Source organism: Choloepus didactylus, chromosome 7, assembly GCF_015220235.1.
Source record: "Choloepus didactylus isolate mChoDid1 chromosome 7, mChoDid1.pri, whole genome shotgun sequence".
In the NCBI taxonomy this organism is placed as follows: Eukaryota; Metazoa; Chordata; class Mammalia; order Pilosa; family Megalonychidae; genus Choloepus; species Choloepus didactylus.
The window spans coordinates 105117513-105136814 of NC_051313.1; the positions used below are offsets into that span (position 1 = coordinate 105117513).

The 19302-nt window shown below is 36.8% G+C and overlaps 1 protein-coding gene across 6 annotated transcripts in view; it reads left to right on the top strand.

Moving 5' to 3' along the window:
* Nucleotides 1-19302, top strand: part of LOC119539344 (24-hydroxycholesterol 7-alpha-hydroxylase) — a 108703-nt gene that overhangs the window by 17577 nt on the left and 71824 nt on the right. For all 6 annotated transcript variants that reach the window (XM_037842828.1, XM_037842823.1, XM_037842826.1 and 3 more), the window contains exons 2-5: nt 5091-5226; nt 14725-14899; nt 16476-16625; nt 17526-17619. In XM_037842828.1, coding sequence (XP_037698756.1) covers nt 5091-5226; nt 14725-14899; nt 16476-16625; nt 17526-17619 — 555 coding nt within the window. The remainder of the gene's footprint in view (nt 1-5090; nt 5227-14724; nt 14900-16475; nt 16626-17525; nt 17620-19302) is intronic.

Here is a 19302-nt window from a genome sequence, read left to right on the forward strand (position 1 = left end):
TAGGCCTACGCCAAGACACTTAATAATCAGATTATCAAATGTCAAAGACAAAGAGAGAATCCTGAAAGCAGCATGAGAAAAGCGATCCATTACATACAAAGGGAGCTTAATAAGACTATGTGCGGATCTCTCAGCAGAAACCATGGAGGCAAGAAGGAAGTGGTGTGATATATTTAAGATACTGAAAGAGAAAAACCACCAACCAAGAATCCTGTATCCAGCAAAGCTGTCCTTCAAAGATGAGGGAGAGCTCAAAATATTTTCTGACAAACAGACAATGAGAGACTTTGTGAACAAGACACCTGTCCTACAGGAAATACTAAAGGGAGCACTACAGGGTGATAGAAGACAGGAGTGCGTGGTTTGGAACACAACTTTGGGAGATGGTAGCACAACAATGTAAGTACACTGAACAAAGGTAACTATGAATACAGCTGAGAGAGGAAGGTGGGGAGCATGTGAGACACCACAAGAAAGGAGGAAAGATAAAGACTGGGACTGTGTAACTTGGTGAAATCTAGAGTATTCAACAATTGTGATAAAATGTACAAATATGTTCTTTTACGAGGGAGAACAAGCAAATGTCAACCTTGCAAGGTGTTAAAAATGGGGAGGCATTGGGGGAGGGATGCAATCAGCATAAACTAGAGACTGTAACTAATAGAATCATTGTATTATGCTTCCTTTAATGTAACAAAGGTGATATACCAAGATGAATGCAGATAAGAGGGGGGGATAGGGGAGGCATGTTAGACACTTGACATTGGTGGTATTGTCTGATTCTTTATTCTACTTTGATTTAAGGTTATTTTTCCTTTTGCTGCTTCCTAGCTGTCATTTTTTTTTTGTTTCCTCTTTTTTTTGCCTCTCTACCTTCTTTGACTCTCCCTCCTGCCTTGTGGAAGAAATGTAGATGCTCTTATATAGATAGTGGTGAAGGTGGTGAACACATAAATGTATGACCATGCAGAAAACCATCGATTATTTACTTGGGATGGAATGTACGGTGAGTGAAGAAAACCATGTTAAAAAAAAATGGGTTGATGACAAAACCTCGAGGGCAATATATACTGAGTGAAATAAGCCAGACACATAAGGACAATTATTGCAGGGTCTCACTGATAGGAACTAATTATAATATGTAAACTCATAGACATGAAATATAAGGTACCAAGATATAGGATGAGGCTTAAGAATGGGGAGTGGTTGCTTAGTATGAGCAGAATGTTCAATTAGGATGAACTTAAATGTTTGGAAATGAACAGGGGTGTTGGTAGCAAGATGTGAGAATAACTAACAGCGCCGAATGGTGTGTGAATGAGGTGGAAAGGGGAAGCTCAGAGTCATATATGTCACCAGAAGGAAAGTTGGAGATCAAAAGATGGGAATGTATAAAACTGAATCCTATGGTGGGCAATGTCCATGATCAACTGTACAAATACTAGAAATCACTTCCAGGAACCAGAACAAATGTATGACAATACAAATAGAAGTTAATAATAGAGGGGCATATAGGGAAGAAATATATACCTATTGCAAACTATATACTACAGTTAGTAGTATTTCAACATTTTTTCATAAACAGTAACAAATGTACTATATCAATACTAGGAGTCAACAATTGAGGGGGTTGGTTAGGGATAGTGGAGGATTAGAGTTTCCTTTTCTTTTTTTCTTTTTTCATCTTTCATTTTATTTCTTGTCTGGAATAATTAAAAGTTTCTAAAAATTGAACAAAAATAAGTGTGATGGATGCACAGCTGTATGAGGGTACCCAGGGGCAAGTGATTGTACGCTTTGGATCTTTGAAAAATTGTATGGTATCTGAACAATCTCAATAAAAATGAAAATAAATAAATAAATAAACAGATCACAGACTTAAATAAGTAAAACTTAAAACTATAAAACTTTCAGTAAAAGTCACAGGAGAATACGTACATGATCTAGAGCTAGGAAATATTTCTTAGACTTTAAACTCCCTATTATAGTCCCAATTTAATAAGCCAAGCCCTTGATCTTGGGGCTTGCCCTTATGAAACTTATTCCTGCAAATGAGAAGCTAAGCCTACTTATAATTACATCTAAGAGTCACTCTAAGAGAACCTCTTTTGTTGCTGAGATGTGGCCTCTCTCTCTAAGCCATCTCTGCAGATAAACTCACTGCTTTCCTCCCTGCATGGGACATGATTTCCAGGAGTGTAAGAATGGTAAACTAAAAAATAGTGACAACATCAAATGCTAGCAGATTATGGAGAAACTGGATCATTCTTACATTGTTTTGGTAATGTAAAATCATACAGCCATTCTGGAAAACAGATAGCAGTTTCTTAAACAACTTAACGTACAACCACTATATGACCCAGCTTTTGCATGTCCCAGAGAAATGAAAACTTATGTTCATACAAAAACCTGTACATGAATGTTTATAGCAGCTTTATTTGTAATAGCTCCAAACCAAAAAGAATCCAAATATCCTTCAACAATGTTTAGACAGATTGTGGCAATAAAATGGAATGCCTATCGATAGTCACAATAACCTGAATGAATCTCCACAGAATAATGCTGGGTAAAAAAAAAGCCTGCCCCCATATTGACATACTTATGATTCCATTGATATAGCATTCTTGAAATGACAAAATTCTTGAAATGGAGAACAGATTAGTGGTTGTCAAGAATTTAAGTGGGGAGAGGGAGGGAAGCAGGTTTGGCAATAAAAGGGCAGTGAAGGATCTGAGGTTGTTATCGGTTGGATTGTATCCTCCAAAAAAAAGATATGTTGAAGGCCTAACCCCTACTACCTCAGAATGTGACCTTATTTGGAAATAAGGTCATTGCAAATAGTAGCTAAGATTAGGTCAAACTGGAGTAGGGAAGGCTCTTAATCCAATAAAACTTGTGTCCTTATAAGAAGAGGGAAAGAGACACAGACACACGAGAGGAGAACACCCTGTGACAAAGGAGGCAGAGACTGAAGTGTTGCAAATGCAAGCCAAGGAACGCCAAAGATGGCTGGCAAGCCATCAGAAGCCAGGAAGAGACAAGGAACGATTCTCCCCTGCAGTTTCTGACGGAGCATGGCCCTGCCAATACCTTGATTTCAGACTTTTAGCCTCCAGAACTATGAGACAATAAATTTATGTTGTTTTAAGCCAAAAAGTATGTGGTAATTTGTTAGGCAGCCTTAGGGAACTAATATGGTGGTGATAGAAATATTCTATATCTTCACTGTATCAATTTTGATACCCTGGTTGTGATATTGTACTATCTTTTTGCAAGATATTAACACTGGGGCAAACAAGGTAATGAGTACATGAGATCTCTCTGTATTAGTTCTTACAACTACATATTAATCTACAATTATCTTCAAATAAAAGTTTTCAAATATGCAAACATCACTTCCACAACATACTGCATGTGCTTGCCATTATTTCATAACATTGAGAGTGCTGATGTTGTACAAAAAAAAAAAAGGAAAGTGTAAAACAAAAAGCCACTGCTGCAGAATTTTTAACACTACGCATGACCATTTTTCCTATGCAATCCTTTTGCAATCGGTGCAGCTATCTCAACTATTTGGTGTATTTGAACTTGGCTGTTCTATACTTTGTAGCCTTTGTTGCAAAAGTCCACTTTCCTAATGGAGAGTTAAGAGTTCTCATTTGAACAAAACTTTAGCAAACAGTGAAAAATGAAAATAATTCCAAGTAACTGATCAACAAACACTTGTAAATAGAGAATATTGGAAAGCAGTATACATACCTGGGTCACTAACGTGGAAGAATGGGATGTTACTATTTGATGACTTAGTGATTAATGGGCTCACAGTTGTCTGAAATCATCCACTTGTGTTGCAGAACTGATCATGGGCAACCTCATGGTACATCTAGAAACTACCGTAATTTTGAAGTAGAGATGAGTGTAGCTGATATTTCAAGATATTTATTATAACTGTAATGTGGTAGGAAAGCATGGGTAGTTTCTCTTGATGACAGAGCCAAGGATAAGACTGTGGTTTGTTGCCTACGTTCACAGGTGAAGAAAATGCTGAATTTTATTTAGAGGTCAGTGAAAATAAAGATATAATTTTTTTTCCCTCCAACCAAAGTCACAGACTCCCTTAAATCTGTCCTTGGATCCAAGGTTAAGAAACCCTGCACTAAAATATGTTTGTAGGCTGCGGGGAGTGAGTTAATAGAGAGGGTGAAATTAATAATAGAGAGAAGGCATAATTGCAGAACAAAGAGAAGACAAAAGATCATGAGGTTCAGAACACGACTGAAGGGGCATTGGCATTTAACAGGGCAAGACCTTCCATTTGTGTTAACAGAAGAGAATATATGTATCTTTCAAGATTTGGCAGTGAAAAGATGGAGGGTATTCTTATGTGATAGCTTCCATTATTTTCAGTAGGTTATAAGGCAGGGCACCATTTCAGAGTAGAGAGGATTAGGCAAGGTTTACACATGAAATAGTCATTGTGAAAAGTGAGAAAGTGAATATACTTGAGTAGTGTTTAAGATTACAAGACACTGTTTTAATGTCTTGTAATATAATGTCATGACTTGCCATGAATTTAAAGTGAAACCAGTTGACAATTTTGCATTTTTTTCTTGAGCAAAGTTGTCCTATGGGTGGCTTATAAGCCTACCGATGTCTTGAAAACAATGTTCCAACATCATCACAGTTTCTAATAATCATTCGTACTACGAGAAAGGAAGTTGCAAGTAAATAATAACATGATCAAGAGGAACATTAAGTGTTAGGACAGAATAAATTACCATTTGTGTAATTTGGTTTTAGATGATCTAGCAATAGATAGTGCCTCTCACAAGAATCTTGAGTAACCTGAAAATTATTAAGTGTTAGCTTTAAAAGAGTTGAGATATCTTGAAATACATTTTCTCATGGCATTTGGCTGAAACAGTTAAAATCTACAGTTACAGTCAGAGTAATTTTTTATCTCAATTCTAACTTCAGCATTGGGATTCTTGAGGAACACTATCTTCAACCATGACCCATGGCTTAGTAACTTATTTCTCTGAAATGTCAAAATGTTTACAAATATGATCAGTGTTTATGTTTTGTTTCAGTATGGACCAATATTTACAATCTTTGCTGTGGGGAAACGAATGACCTTTGTTACTGAAGAAGAGGGAATTGAAGTGTTTCTAACATCCAAAAAAGTAGATTTTGAACTGGCAATACAAAGTCCCGTCTATCGTACAGGTAAAGAATGCTTTCAGATGGTTCATTTGAAATACAACATTGGAATCCAAGCACTGTTTTATGTAAAAAGTCTATCTTCACTCCTCTGTCAAGAATGATGAGAGCTTATTATTTTATTCTTCAGGGTAGAAGAGGGAAAGAGTGCATGATGAGTTTGTCTGGTCATTGAAAACCAAATTTCAGAAGTCTAAGACATTTAAATTTCAGTTAGCCATGTGTAAGAGATGAGGTTACTTCTTAGAAGCTTTCTTTAGAGAGTATTTGGAATCTGCATCATGAGACAGCTCCCAAGATATTGCTAGCTCTGTTCCTCTGCTGTGCATACACTGTGCTACAGGCTACAGCTCTTGGCTTGATTATATGTTGCTCCTCTGCTCCCTGAGAGTAGAACCCACTGCTTAGTAAGCCCTTTACAGAGGCATTTCCGGACATGTCCCATAGGCCGTTATGATAAGTAGGACTTGGCTTGCCCTTTCAGGAATTCTCTGTCCTCAGTGACTGCTGGATTGTAGAGGTCAGCATGCTTCCAGAGTGGCTGGCTGGCTGTATTTCTTCACAGACTGAAAACATGTGTGCTGAGGCCATTTGTCCTTCCAAGAATGTGGAGCTGGTTCATTTTGTGCCTTTTTTTTTTTCTCTGCTTTCACAATTTCTGTTTGCTTCTATTCTCCATGGCTTCTTTCTATTTTCCCTTTTTTTCTTCTTTCTTAGGTTTCCTTTCCATGTAGCCTCTCATGCATTTCTTGCCATTAATAAAAGAGGTTTGCTTTTAAAGTTATTAGTGATCAGGAAGAGATTACTTTTTCTTCTTGATTACTTGAAAATTGCAGCATGTTGTAGTTCTTTGGCTGTTTAGTGCTTCTTGATTTTTGGATTATGGAATTCTGAGATCAAAGAGTATAAATATTTTGAAGGCTCTTGATCTGAAAATTATACCAACTTGCCTATCAGAGGCATAGGGAAATGATCAAGATATTTCACCTGTATTTACTCTGGGGACTTTCATGTTTAAAATATTTCTATTTAACACACAAGATTTTATAATATTTACTCCTGAGTCAGCTTTTGGATAATTTCCCATATCCCATCACCACAGAAAAGATGTATGCTCAGAAAATCTAAAAATTACTTTTAGTTAACTTACTCAAAATGTAACCTACACAAATTAAGATGGTGAAATATAAAATTAAGAATTATTTTTTTAAAAAGTTACTAAAAACATAATAAAACAGGATTAAAGAAAAATATAAAAAATAGCAACTTAAGAAAAAACTTACTCATAATCCCACTAATTCAACTTCACCAGCTATATATTTGGCAGAAGATGCGTGAACACCCTAATACAAGAGAAATAGTATGGGCTTTACCATAAGGTTGAATTAAATATAAATTTTAACTCCAGCAATACTAGTTATGTGATGAACCTCAATTTCTGCATCTATTATATGATAATAATAACACATCCCAGAGTTACTGTGCAGATTAAAGAAGATAATATGTATATTCTTACCATAAGGTAGGTGCTCAATAATGTTAGCTCTCATTAATAATAAAATTTTATTCTAATTTTGCATATTACCGTCCATATTTCTATGTAATTTTGCATATTGCCCTCATGAAAAGTGGCCTACTTGGTCTTTCATTTTCCCCTAGCATGGCAAACACTTCTTTGTGTTTCCTTGAATTCTTTATATTTTCCATTTTTCATTATTCTCTTAGTAAAATGTATTAAACTCCCTAGCTGTGGAAGTCTTTTGTCAAAAGAGTTGACTGTATGGCTCTTGCTCGTGAATAATTTCATTTAAAAATTTTATTTTGAAATATGTTCAAATTTACAGGATAGTTACAAAAATAATACAAACCTCATACAGAGAACTCCAACATATCCCTCACCCCCCCAATTAGCCAGATCCACCAATTTTAACATTTTGCCACATTTGCCATATCATTCCATCTATCTATCTATCATTTGTATCATCTTTCTATCTATTTAGCATGTGTCTATCTGATCTATTTATCAATCTATTTTCTGAACACTCAAGCGTAGATTATTTACATCATGATCCTTGAATGCTTAGTATACTTAATACTGTCATGTGCATTTCCTAAGAAAAGGATATTCCTTTATGTAACAATCTTAAGTGCAATTTTCAAGTTAAAGAAATTTAACATTGATTTAAATTTTGCAGTATATATTCCAATTTCTTCACATGTCCCAATAATGTCCTTTTGAATTTTGTCTCCTCCCTTGTTAGATCCTGTCTAGGATAATGTTTTGAATTTGTCATTGTCTCTTTAGTTGTTTTTTGTTTTTTTTTTTTTTATTGTGGAAACATATGTACAACATAAACTTTCCCCCGCAACTACTCCCAAGCATACTATTCAGTGGGATTAATCACATTCACCACCTTCCATTACTAAAACTGTCCCATTTCCCAAAACAGAAACCTACACTCATTATGCATTAACTCCCCAGTAACCTGTACTCTGTAATTTCTGTCTCTAATAACTTGCATATTCTCCAATATTTTACTAGTAGTTACCATGGAACTTAAATTTAACATCCTAAATCTTAATTTCGTTTGTTTCATACCGGTTTAACTTCAATAGCATATACAAGCTATGTCTCTATACTCATCTGTCCCCCCACCTTTATGCAGTTCTTGTTACAAAGCACATACTTATTCATTAAGAATTAAAAACTACTGATTTATCATTAACTTTTATGCATTTGCCTTTTAGATCCTGTAGGAAATGAAAAGTGGAGTTCAAACTAAAAATACAATAGCACCAGCATTGATACTTACCCATGTTTCACCTTTACCACGATCTTTCTCTCTTCCTATAGTTTCTATCTGTTGTCTGTTGTCCTTTCCTTTCAACCTGCAGAACTCTCTTTAGCATCCCTTGTAGGGCCCATCTAGTGGTGAAAAACTCATTCAGCTTTTGTTTATCAAGGTCTTAATCTCCCCCTCATTTTTGAAAGACAATTTGCCAGATATAAAATTCTTAGTTGGCACTTTTTTGCTTTCAGCCCTCTAAATATATCATCCCACAGCCTTCTTGCCTCCATGGTTTCCAATGAGAAATTGGCACTTCATCTTACTGAGGTTACTTTGTATGCGATACTTTGTTACTCTCCTACAGCATTCAGAATTCTGTCTATCGTTGGCACTGAAGAGTTTAATGATCATATACCACAGTATTGGTCTATTTGGGTTTATCCTGTTTGGAATTTGTTGAGCATCTCAGATATGTATATTCATGTCTCATTAAATTTGGGAAGTTTTCAGCCATTGTTTCTTTGAATATTCTCTCTACTCTTTTCTCTCTTCTCCTTCTGGGACTCCCACAATGTGGATGTTGGTATGTTTGATGATGTCCCAGAGGTTCTTCAGGCTCTGTTTGCTTTTCTTCATTCTTTCTTCTTTCTGCTCTTCAGACTGAATGATTTTGAGTGTCTTGTCTTCAAGGTCACTGATTTTTTCTTCTGCCAGCTGTAATCTGCAATTGAACTCCTCTAGGTAATTTTTATTTTCTTTTACTGTGGTCTACAACTCTTTTTGGTTCCTTTTCATAATTTCCATCTCTCTATTATATTCTCTTTGTGTCCTTTTATTATTTTCCTGATATCCTTTAGTTCTTTGTCCATGCTTTCCTTTAGCAATTTTAGCATTTTTAGGACCATTTTTTAAAAGTCTTTGTCTGAAATATCCCAGGTTGGATCATCCTCATTGACGGTTTCTTCTGCTTCAATCTTCGCCTTTGTCTGGGCCATTACTTCCTGTTTTTTGTATGTTTTGTAATACTTTGTTGAAACCTGGACATTTTACTATTTTAATATGTTATCACTGGAATCTAGACTCTGTAGTATCTGTTCCTTAAGTTTGCAAAGCAGCTAGTGTTATGATAGAGCTTTCCTTGAATGCAGGGAACTAAGAAGAAAATAAAGAACCTTTCCCAGTCTGTGCAGATTCCTTTAGTCTTATCCATACAATGAGTGTAGAAAATGGCTCCTGGCCAAAGGATAGGGGCTTCTCTGTTCCTTTCTACTCATGTGTCTTATCTTAGGCATGTGTGTATGGCCCTAGGGATTCCCCTGTTTACCCAGAACAAATTTCCCCTCTTCACTAGCAAACAGTTTCCTAGTGGTCCTAGACACTGCACTCTAAGTCTTACAGCCAGCAATCCCTTTCCCCAGGCAGTCACAACTTGACTGTTTTCCCACAGTGTTCTGTAGGAGAGCTTGGTGAGGTGCCTTCTACTTACACAGCAAGTTCTGAAACAGCAAGCCTGTGATGAGTGTCCGGTTCAGTCCCTCAGGTCACCACCAGACAGGTTGTGCCAGTCATATCTTGTGCCTAGTATGAATGCGACGGTTACTCTGCTCCCTCCAGAACCAGGACCAGGACCCATTCCGGGGTTGTGGGCTGGCTCCATGCCAAGCCTGTGAAGGGATAAGGGAGGGGCCATCCTGGGCACCATGAAATCTTACCACTTTTAAGTGACCTTTCTCTTGATTCAGTGCTTTCCCTGTTACTGCCTTCCTTTGATTATTGTCTGCAGCATTGAGAAATAATTAAGCCAGGTCTTGCTGGGGGTTCAAAGCTTCTGTGGGGGAATGAAGCCCTGAAACTTTTCACTCTAACATCTTGATCAGGGTAGTGGTATGGGTAATCTCGTTTTAATTTTATTATTTTAGCTTTAAATTTTAGGGAGGCACCAGGCATTAGAAGGGAAGTCAGCAACTTTGCCTCTAGCTTGTAAACAATTCCCTCATTCCTTACTCCCTGTGCTAAAAACACTGTGGCAGATCCTTGTTTTTTTGGTTCTCATTTTTTTACATTTTGGCTTTAAATTTTCATATAATAAAATTGATGTTTTTGGTGTACAGTTTTATGAGTTTGACAAATGCACAGAATTGTGTAAATACCACCACAGATATCACCACAACCAAGGTACTAACAGTTCCATCATGCTAAAATTCCCCTCGTACTCCCCTGCATAGAGAAATCCTTACCTAATTGCTAAATCCTGACAACCATCCCCTTTCCATCCCCATGATTTGCCTTTTCCAGATATCATGTAAATGAAATCATACAGACTATAACCTTTGAGTCTGACTTATTTCACTTAGCATAATGCATTTGAGATTTATTCATGTTGTTGTGGGTACCCATAGTTCTTTCCTTTTAAATACTGAGTAGTATTCTGTTGTATGGATATACCACATCTTGATTATCGTTTTACCAGTTGAAAAACAGATGAATCCTTTCAGTATTCTGGCAATTAGGAATAATGCTGCTATAAACCTTTACATATAGCTATTTTTGTGAACCTAAGTTTTCATTTCTCATGTTTAAATATCTAGGAGTGGAATTGCTGGACCATATGATATGGGTATGTTGCACATTATAAAAAAACTCTGATACTTTTCCAAAGTGGCTGTTCCATTTTACATTCCCAGCAGTAATGTATGAGGATTCCAATTGCTTCCCATCCTCTCCAGAACTTGTTGTTTTTTTTTCAATTGTAGATTTTTTTAAGATTTATGCACACAACATACCATCGTCCAAAATATACAATCCATTGATCACATTACCATCACATAGTTGTTCATTGATCACCCTGATCTACTTTTTTAACATTTTCCTTGTACCAGAAAAAGTGATAATAAGAATAGAAAAATAATAGTGAAAAAAGAACCCCCATATCATCCCCCCCACCCTATTTTTCCTTTAGTTTTTTGTCCCCATTTTTCTACTCATCCATCCATACACTGGATAAAGGGAGTGTGATCTACAATCACACTGTCACCCTTGTAAGCTACATTGTCATACAATTGTCTTCAAGAATCAAGGCCACTGGGTTGCAGTGTGATAGTTTCAGATATTTACTTCTAGCTATTCCAATACATTAAAACCTAAAAAGTGTTACCTATATAGTGTGTGAGAATGTCCACCAGAGTGACCTCTTGACTCCATTTGAAATCTCTCAGCCACTGAAGATTTATTTCATTTCATTTTGCATCCCCATTTTGGTCAAGAAGATGTTCTCCATCCCACAATGCTGGGTCCAGATTCATCCCTGGGAGTCACATCCTGTGTTGCCAGGGAGATTTACACCCCTAGGAGTCAGGTCCCATGTAGAGGGGAGGGCAGTGAGACCACCTGCCAAGGTGGCTTAGTTAGAGAGAGTGCGCGACATCTGAGCAACAAAGAGGCTCTCAGGGGGAGACTCTTAGGCACAATTGTAAGGAGGCCTAGCTTATCCTTTGCAGTTACAGGCTTCTTAAAGGCAAGTCCTGTGATAGAGGCACATCAACCTTCCAGTCCTCAGTGTTTGTGAGAACATCAGCAACCATCCAGGTGAGGAAGCCCAACACCTCTGCATTTTCCCCCAGCTCCTCAGGGGGCTCTGCATATGTTTTTTCATTGTTTCTTTTTGTGGATGTTTTAATAGGGGTAGTTGTATCTTGTAGTTTTAATTTACATTTTGTAGTGACTAATGATGCTGATCATCTTTTTGTGTGCTTATTTGCCATCTGTATACCTTCTTTTGTCATGGGGCTGTTCAAATCTTTTTCCCATTTATAAAATTGAGTTGCTTATTTTCTTTGAGAGTTCTATAAATATTCTGGAAACAAGTTTTTGTCAGAAATGTGATATGAAAATATTTTTTCCTGGTTTGAATTTTCCTTGTCTAAATACCATCTTATGCAGAACATTTTCATTTAAATTTTTATGAAGTCCAATTTATAATATTTTAAGAATCATACTTTTGGTATCAAATTTTAGAACTCTTAATCCAAAGTCACACAAGTTTTTTCTTCTATTTCCTTAAAAAATTTTTTTTGTAGTTTTACATTTTACATTTAGGTTCATGATCCATTTCAGATTAATTTTTATGTAAGATGTGAGGTGTAGGTCAAGATTCATGATTTTGTATATGAATGTCCAATTATTACAGCACCATCTGTTGAAAAGCTTATGCTTTCCCTATTAAACATAGCCCAATATTTTTCTGGTTTTGTTCATTTTTGTGCAGTCTTTTTTTAATTCTCTTCTTCAGACTATATAATATATATTAGACTATCTTTGAGTTCACTGACTTTACTCTGTCATTTCCATTTTGCTATTGAGCCCATCTGCTGAATTTTATATTTTAGATATTGTATTTTTTAGTTCTAGAATTTTTATTTGACTCTTTTTTATAGTTTCCGTTTCTCCACTGAAAACTTCTTTCTTTCAAGAATGTTCATCTTTACCTGATGGAGGATGGTTGTAATAGGTGCTTTAGAAGCCTCTGTGTAGGTCACCTTAGGGTCAGAATCTGTTGATTGGCACTCTATTAGGTATTATAAATTTTTCTGCTTCTTCATAAGTTGAGTAATTTTGAAGTGTATCCAAGATATTTGGAATATTTATTATGAGGCTTTGGGTTTATGAGAATTTGGATGCTATTAAAATCCTCTGGAGAATGTTGAGTTTTTTGTTTTAGCAGGCATTCAACTTGGTGAGTTTAGACTGCAAGTTCTTTTTAACTTTCTGTGTTAGTTCCATTGTCCATTCAGTTTTCAAAGCCTCTGTAATGCTATCTGGATCTAGTTTGTGTATGTATCACTCAGGATTTAGTCTGCTGCTTGGGTGATGGTTTACATCATAGTTCAATTTTCAAAGCCTTTGCTATGCTGTGTCAGGTCTGTTCTACATATGCACAGTTTGGGAATGAGTCTGGGACTTGTTTTAGTTCATACATACAATTAGAGGGGCCTCTTTTTCAGTTTTCTATAAGGATTTTCCTCACATTCTGGCTCCAGAGGCCCCTCTTTCCATTCTTCTGGCTAGAAAATCCAAAGTTTGGGCCCCTGTCCCTGTTGTGCAGTTCTCTGTAACTGGAGCTGATGTCAAATGAAGTGTCAATAGAAAAGAGAAGGAAAAAATAGCAGAGATTCCCCAACAATCTTTGTACCACAAAGGCCCTTTTTGCTCGTTTCTCTGGCCAGGAAGATGGGTTTTCTCTCAGGGTTTTAGGTGTCTGTATCATTGCTGCTTCTGTCACCACCCTTGAAGCAGGGCCAGGAGAGAAAAGCAGACAAAATAAATAAATAAAAGAAAATGGGGATTCTTCTAGCATTCTCCACCTACAAGATTGCTCCCATTTTTTCTGTCCTTTGGCCACAAGATGGGGTTTTCTTTCTGAATTCTTATGGTCCATGTCTGCTGAGAAGTTCTGGGATTCAGTCTACCTTTGGGTCAAAGCCAGAGATACAGGAGGAAAAGAAAAACACAGAGGACCCACTGCTGCATGGGGTGTTCTTCAAGTTTTAACTGTCTCTCCCAATCTGCCTGCTATTGTTTACTTTTCAGAGTCTTCAGGTATTTGCTTTACATATTCTATCCAGTGTTTGTAGTTGTAATCACTGTGAGAGATACAGTATGCTTACTCCATTTTGACCATAACCAGTATTTTCTCTATTTTAAACAAAACAAAAACTGCTTTACATAAACTCTCCACCTTGATAGCACATTCTTCAGATAGGTATATTGCAAATTATTGCAATTTTCTTCGTTCAGTCTATCAAGTTTCAGTCAAATGGGACTGAGACTACAACTTATACTGGCTTATTAAAGATTCTTAACCTGGGGTAGAGACTTACCTGTGATACAGAAAGGGGTTGAGCATACACATCAGCCTAGGCTATATATACAGCATATTACTAAGGAGTCTGCAAGGGAGAAATTGTTGTGAACTAGTACCCTAGAGTTGTTTGTATGTGTGTGTTTTAATTCAATCATGTATTTAGTGATTTTGCTAATATTTATAGAGCAACTACTGAAAACTAAGTCCCAGGGAGCTCAAGGAGCTTGAGACCAGCTGAAAAGACAGAGGCATAATTATAGAAGTGTGGGTTTTGGATGCCTAACAGAGGGCTAAATTGTTTGTAGGGTTAGTAAAAGCCTTGTGGAGGAAGTAAGATTCAAAAAGAAACTTGAAGGATGAATAGAATTTAGCAGGGAAAATTTAAGTCCTGTGGGTGTGGGTGTGTGTAGGGGGGTTTCGGATATGTTGGTATAAAGTTGAGAATGTCCAAGCAGAGAGAAGAGCGTATGCTGGGATGTGTAAAAGACTGTGGTGCTTTCGGTATGCTTGGAGGGAGAGGGGGCTTGAAATACTCTGGAAAGCTGGAGAGATGGTAGAAGGCCTTGTAAGCTTCGTTAAGAATAGGAAGCCAAGGAAAAATTTTAAGCGTGGAAATAGTATCACCAGAGATGATAAGAGAGGATCTCAGAGATCCTCTTAACCATCCATTTATAGACCATACCCTACAAGTCTTTATTGTCTCATAGTATAGGCTGAATCTTCCCAGTTTTATTTGCAGGAGATGATTTTATCCCATGTCCTGGGAGCACTTGGCTATAGCCCCAACTGATAAAGTAATAGAGCTTTGCTTAAAGGAGTTGTTGCTTATTTTGAAAAAGTTTTCTCTGTTTATAGCATCAATTCCGAAGAATATCTTTTTTGCACTTCATGAAAAACTCTATATTGTGATGAAAGGGAAAATGGGGACTTCCAACCTGTATCAATTCATTGAGCAGATTACTGAAGAATTACATGAACAACTGGAGAATTTAGGCACTCACGGGACGATGGAGATGAACATCTTAGTAAGGTAAATAGACACATTCATATGATTTAATCTTGCTTTGGAATTAAAAAAAAATTGAAGCCTATAAGTTGAACTTTAAACACTATCTAGCACACCCAGTATCTACAAGAAAAGCAAAGAAAATTTTCAGCTATCTTGGAAACCTTGGGGAAGAGGATCCTGAAAAAATTGCTAGTCTATATAACTAGTCTACATAATTAATGCAGTCTACATAACTCGACTATTAAGAGGTTTGTTTATCTTTTAAATTCTAATTAATGGACCATTTTTAGTGTAGCGTTCCTATTTTCTGGCTATCAAAGCCAATACAATCATTGTAATACATTTACAGTAATTTCTCCATAGCCATTCTACACAATTGTATATACTCTGTATGGATTTACCTCTTAAAAATGTCATACATCTGTCGGAATTTTGATAACATATTCAATGTAATTTGTGATTATTAGAAATAGAGGAGGTTGAGAGGACAGGGAAGAGAACAGAAGCATAAAGAAGAGGACAAGGGTCCAAAAAGTGTTTGAGGATTTAAAAGGCAGATGAGGAAAAGTCAGTGTTGGCCCATGCACTGAGCCTTTGGGACCTGCTAAAGGGGAGCTGCCGATACAGGGTGAAGTAGCTGGAGGAGCCATACAGTGCTCAGCCACATTCTGAAGCTTTCTGGCAAAGTTAAGGGTGGGGCATGAGGGACAGGTGAAAAATCTCCCGTGTACATAAGGAGATTTAGTAGATTGAAGTTACGTGAGGTAGATTTCCATCTCAGTGGTTTCCTAGGATGTAGAAGACAGGATTCAGCAGTTCTAGCTCTGACTCATAAAACAGAATGGCATTGAACAATTTGTTAGAGGTCCGGAAGGAGGAGGGAGCGGGGCAGGGAAAACTTTTAGCACACCCAGTATCTTCAAGAAAAGCAAAGAAAATTTTCAGCTATCTTGGAAACCTTGGGGGAAGAGGATCCTGAAAAAATTGCCAGTGAAGAAGGCATGGTAAATAAAAATTAATTAAACAATAGTTAGTATTACTAATCTAGGGCATGTTAACACTCTTTCATATTCTTTTTCTTATGTTTACCACAATAATAATTTTATTGTGATTAAGGTAAAACTTATTGATAGTACTATATTTCAACATGCAATAGTTTAAATTTGTAGGGTCTTGTGAGATATTAGGAAATCTGGTGATTCTTTGGTTATCTTTTGCTGCTTCCTAAAGTCGTGGGCTATATCTTAGTTATTGTCATTATTTGCTCAATAAATGCTTGTTGAATTCCATTGAATCAATTTATTTCTGCTTACCCTCTCACATTTGTCAACAAGCTAATAATGCTTGTTGGGGAAGCATTTTTAAATCTTCAGATAAATAAGACCACAATTTCTGTTTCCCCTAAATTATCTTGACCGCAATAAGCATATACTAAAATGTTTTAAGAATGAATTTTTCTCAAAGGAATCTGTCACATATTAATTATTCTCTACCCCTAATATACAGCTATTAAATAATGCCCTCTTCTGTATGCTATATCCTGTGCCTTTCTTCTTTTTGTTGTTGGGTATGACTTTATTCATTTCTGTCTTTGTAGGTATCTCCTTTATCCAGCCACAGTGAATGTGCTCTTTAAAAAAGGTTTCTTCCCCACAAACAAGAAAGAAGTCAGGGAGTTCTGTCAGCATTTTCAAGCATATGATGAAGGTTTTGAGTATGGATCCCAGATACCAGAATGTTTCCTAAGGTAGAGAGTTGTTTCCTGTAATTAATTTACGGACCAAGCTCCTCTCCACAACTCAAAAATCTCTTTGTTCTCAGTAGACATAATAGCAGCTTTGGTGGGAAAGAGAAGGTCTTTCTTCATGACCTGTTTGTCTTGGGTGCGTGTGAATTGAGGCAGGAACAGAAGGAGAAAGAGATGGTCTTCGTCCCTTTTTGTTTTTGTTTTGATGAGCAAAAAATAAAAAAAAGAAAGGAAAAGACATGGAAATTGGGCGAGCAATTTAATTCGAGGTCTTTTATGCCACTCTTGTGTTTTACTATCACATTCATTGCTATGGTTTGGATCTGTGTAAATCCCCCATGCAGACATTCTCGCAGTCGGACACTGTTGTCCTCCATCTTCTTAAGGCAAAAGTAATCTAGAGGTGTAGTCAAATGTATTTCTCACAGTGGGCTCAGATTAATGCTTATAAAATGCCTCAAATGCAAAGCAAGTGAATAATTTAATTTCTTGGCAGTAGGTCTACAGTGGTGACTGGCAGAAAAGATTAAAGCCAGTTTGCTTTACCTGGTTTAACTCTGCCAGCAGGTGGTCCCTGTGCTGTGTTTTCATCCTCCCACAGTTTATAACAGCCAGAGTAAAAGCAAACAGAGCCAGTTGTAGGGCCATGTCTTCTTAGTCAAAGCCAATCCTATAGGAAATTAAACATTAATTTATCTGCAAAAGACACTAAAACTTGGCTGGCTGCCTCACCCCCTCAAATGTCTGAAGGTAAGCATCTCATAAAATTCTAGCTGAAAATGAGGAAGAAACTTGGTGAAGTAATTGTAATTCCATAGACATTCCCTCTTTTATGCTGTGACCTGTTACTCCTAAAGTGCTTTCAAATTAATTTCTACTCATGTTTTTTCTCTCATTTAGAAGCTGGTCAAAATCCAAAGAGTGGTTCCGCACACTGTTTGAGAAAAACATTCCAGATATAAAAACATGCAAATCTGCAAAAGATAATTCCATGGTAAGCATTCCTTAACTTTTGTGTTAAAACATATGAGATAAATAAAGTAATAAACAGTGACGTTAAAAATATATTTTTGCTAAAATGGATTAAATGGATTAGATTCCATTTTTGTGCTGAGCAGTGTGCTAGACATGTTTACATTCATTATTTTATTATTACATTCTCACAGCGGTGAGGTAGAGATTATTCCTGTACTACATAAGATAAAACAGGCTATGAACAACAAAATAAAACAAAATTCTGAGGCTCTTTATTGATTTATACATTAGCACGCAATTGGCTATGTCAGTAGTACCTGACAGGAATAACGGTGAATTAAGAAAGGATAATAAAGCTCTACGAAGTAGTGTCTGTTTTTGATGCCACTACCTCTAGCTATTTGTCTTTCCGATTGCAGGAAAGTAGGGGAGTATAATTCTAAAAGCAAGGCAGGCGTGGTCTTGTCCTAGGTGTTATTCTAGATCTGTGGTTCTGCAAATGAGGTCAGCGGGCTGGCAGCAGTCTGTGTTAACCAGCCCTCCAAGTGGTTCTGATGCTCACAGATATCTGAGTACCGCTTCTCCAGAAGAATGGTTGTCAACCCTGGCTGCTCATTAAAATCACCTCTGGGAGCGTCTAAAAACTACCCAATGCCTTGGCCCACCCACAGAGACTGGGATACATTTGGTCTGGACTGGGCTCATATCCTGGGCACAGTTTGTAACCTCTCCGCCTCGGTTTCCTTACCTGTTAAATGGGGCTTATGTTAATACCTACCTCGTGGCATTATTGTGGGGACTAGATGAGGTGATATTCGTAAAGTACTTAGAGCAGTACTTGACACAAAGTAAGGACTATGTAAAAGAGTTTGCTTTCATTGTTGTTTCTGAAAATCATTTTGAATCTTTTAGTATTTAAAGAGTATTTGTTTGTTTGATTCTTAGTTATGTAGCAAGTGTTGTTGCAAACAGCTCTGCTTAATACTCAAGATGAAGATAGCCTTAGGGAAAAGGAAATCTATGTGAATGTCTAGTTTACATTTTCCCTGCGGAATAAAGGAAGCAGAATCTTTCTTCATTGACAAACTATCTGCCTTCATTGACAAACTGTGTTTCAGCTAATATTTTTATTTTACAAACAGACCTAGACAAACCACATGATTGTGTTTGCAGGTAAGGATTTAGGGCAAAGCCACACAGGTATGAAAGGTGCAGCCAGGTAGAGCTCTAATCAGCAAGCCTGGCAGACAGTGTTTTAAAATCCCTTGTTTGAAGCCCAGTTAAAACTACTTACTGACAATGCTAATAGAATAGCCTTTGCTTTTCTTACTTTGAAGCATGAGGCATTTTTAATCATAGTTACTCTTACTCCCTATTTGAATAAAGACAAAATTTGAACTTTGCTGATGCTAATACAACATTTAAGACTTTGAGACAGAATTCAGCTTGAGCAGTAATGAACAGTTTAACTTCATTTTTTAATGTATTACTTCTCTGTTTTCCTCCACAGTGTTCATATTGACCTTATGTTTTTATTCCCACATTTCTTTATTAATGTGACTCAAGAAGAAAGTGAAAGATTCTATTGTCTTCTGCATAAGTAGATTTCAGTGGCCTAGTTAAGCAGAAGGCTAGGTAGAAGTTTTCATTTGTTTGTTTTTTAGTATTCTACAGACATTTTATCACATAATAAAGGTAAAAT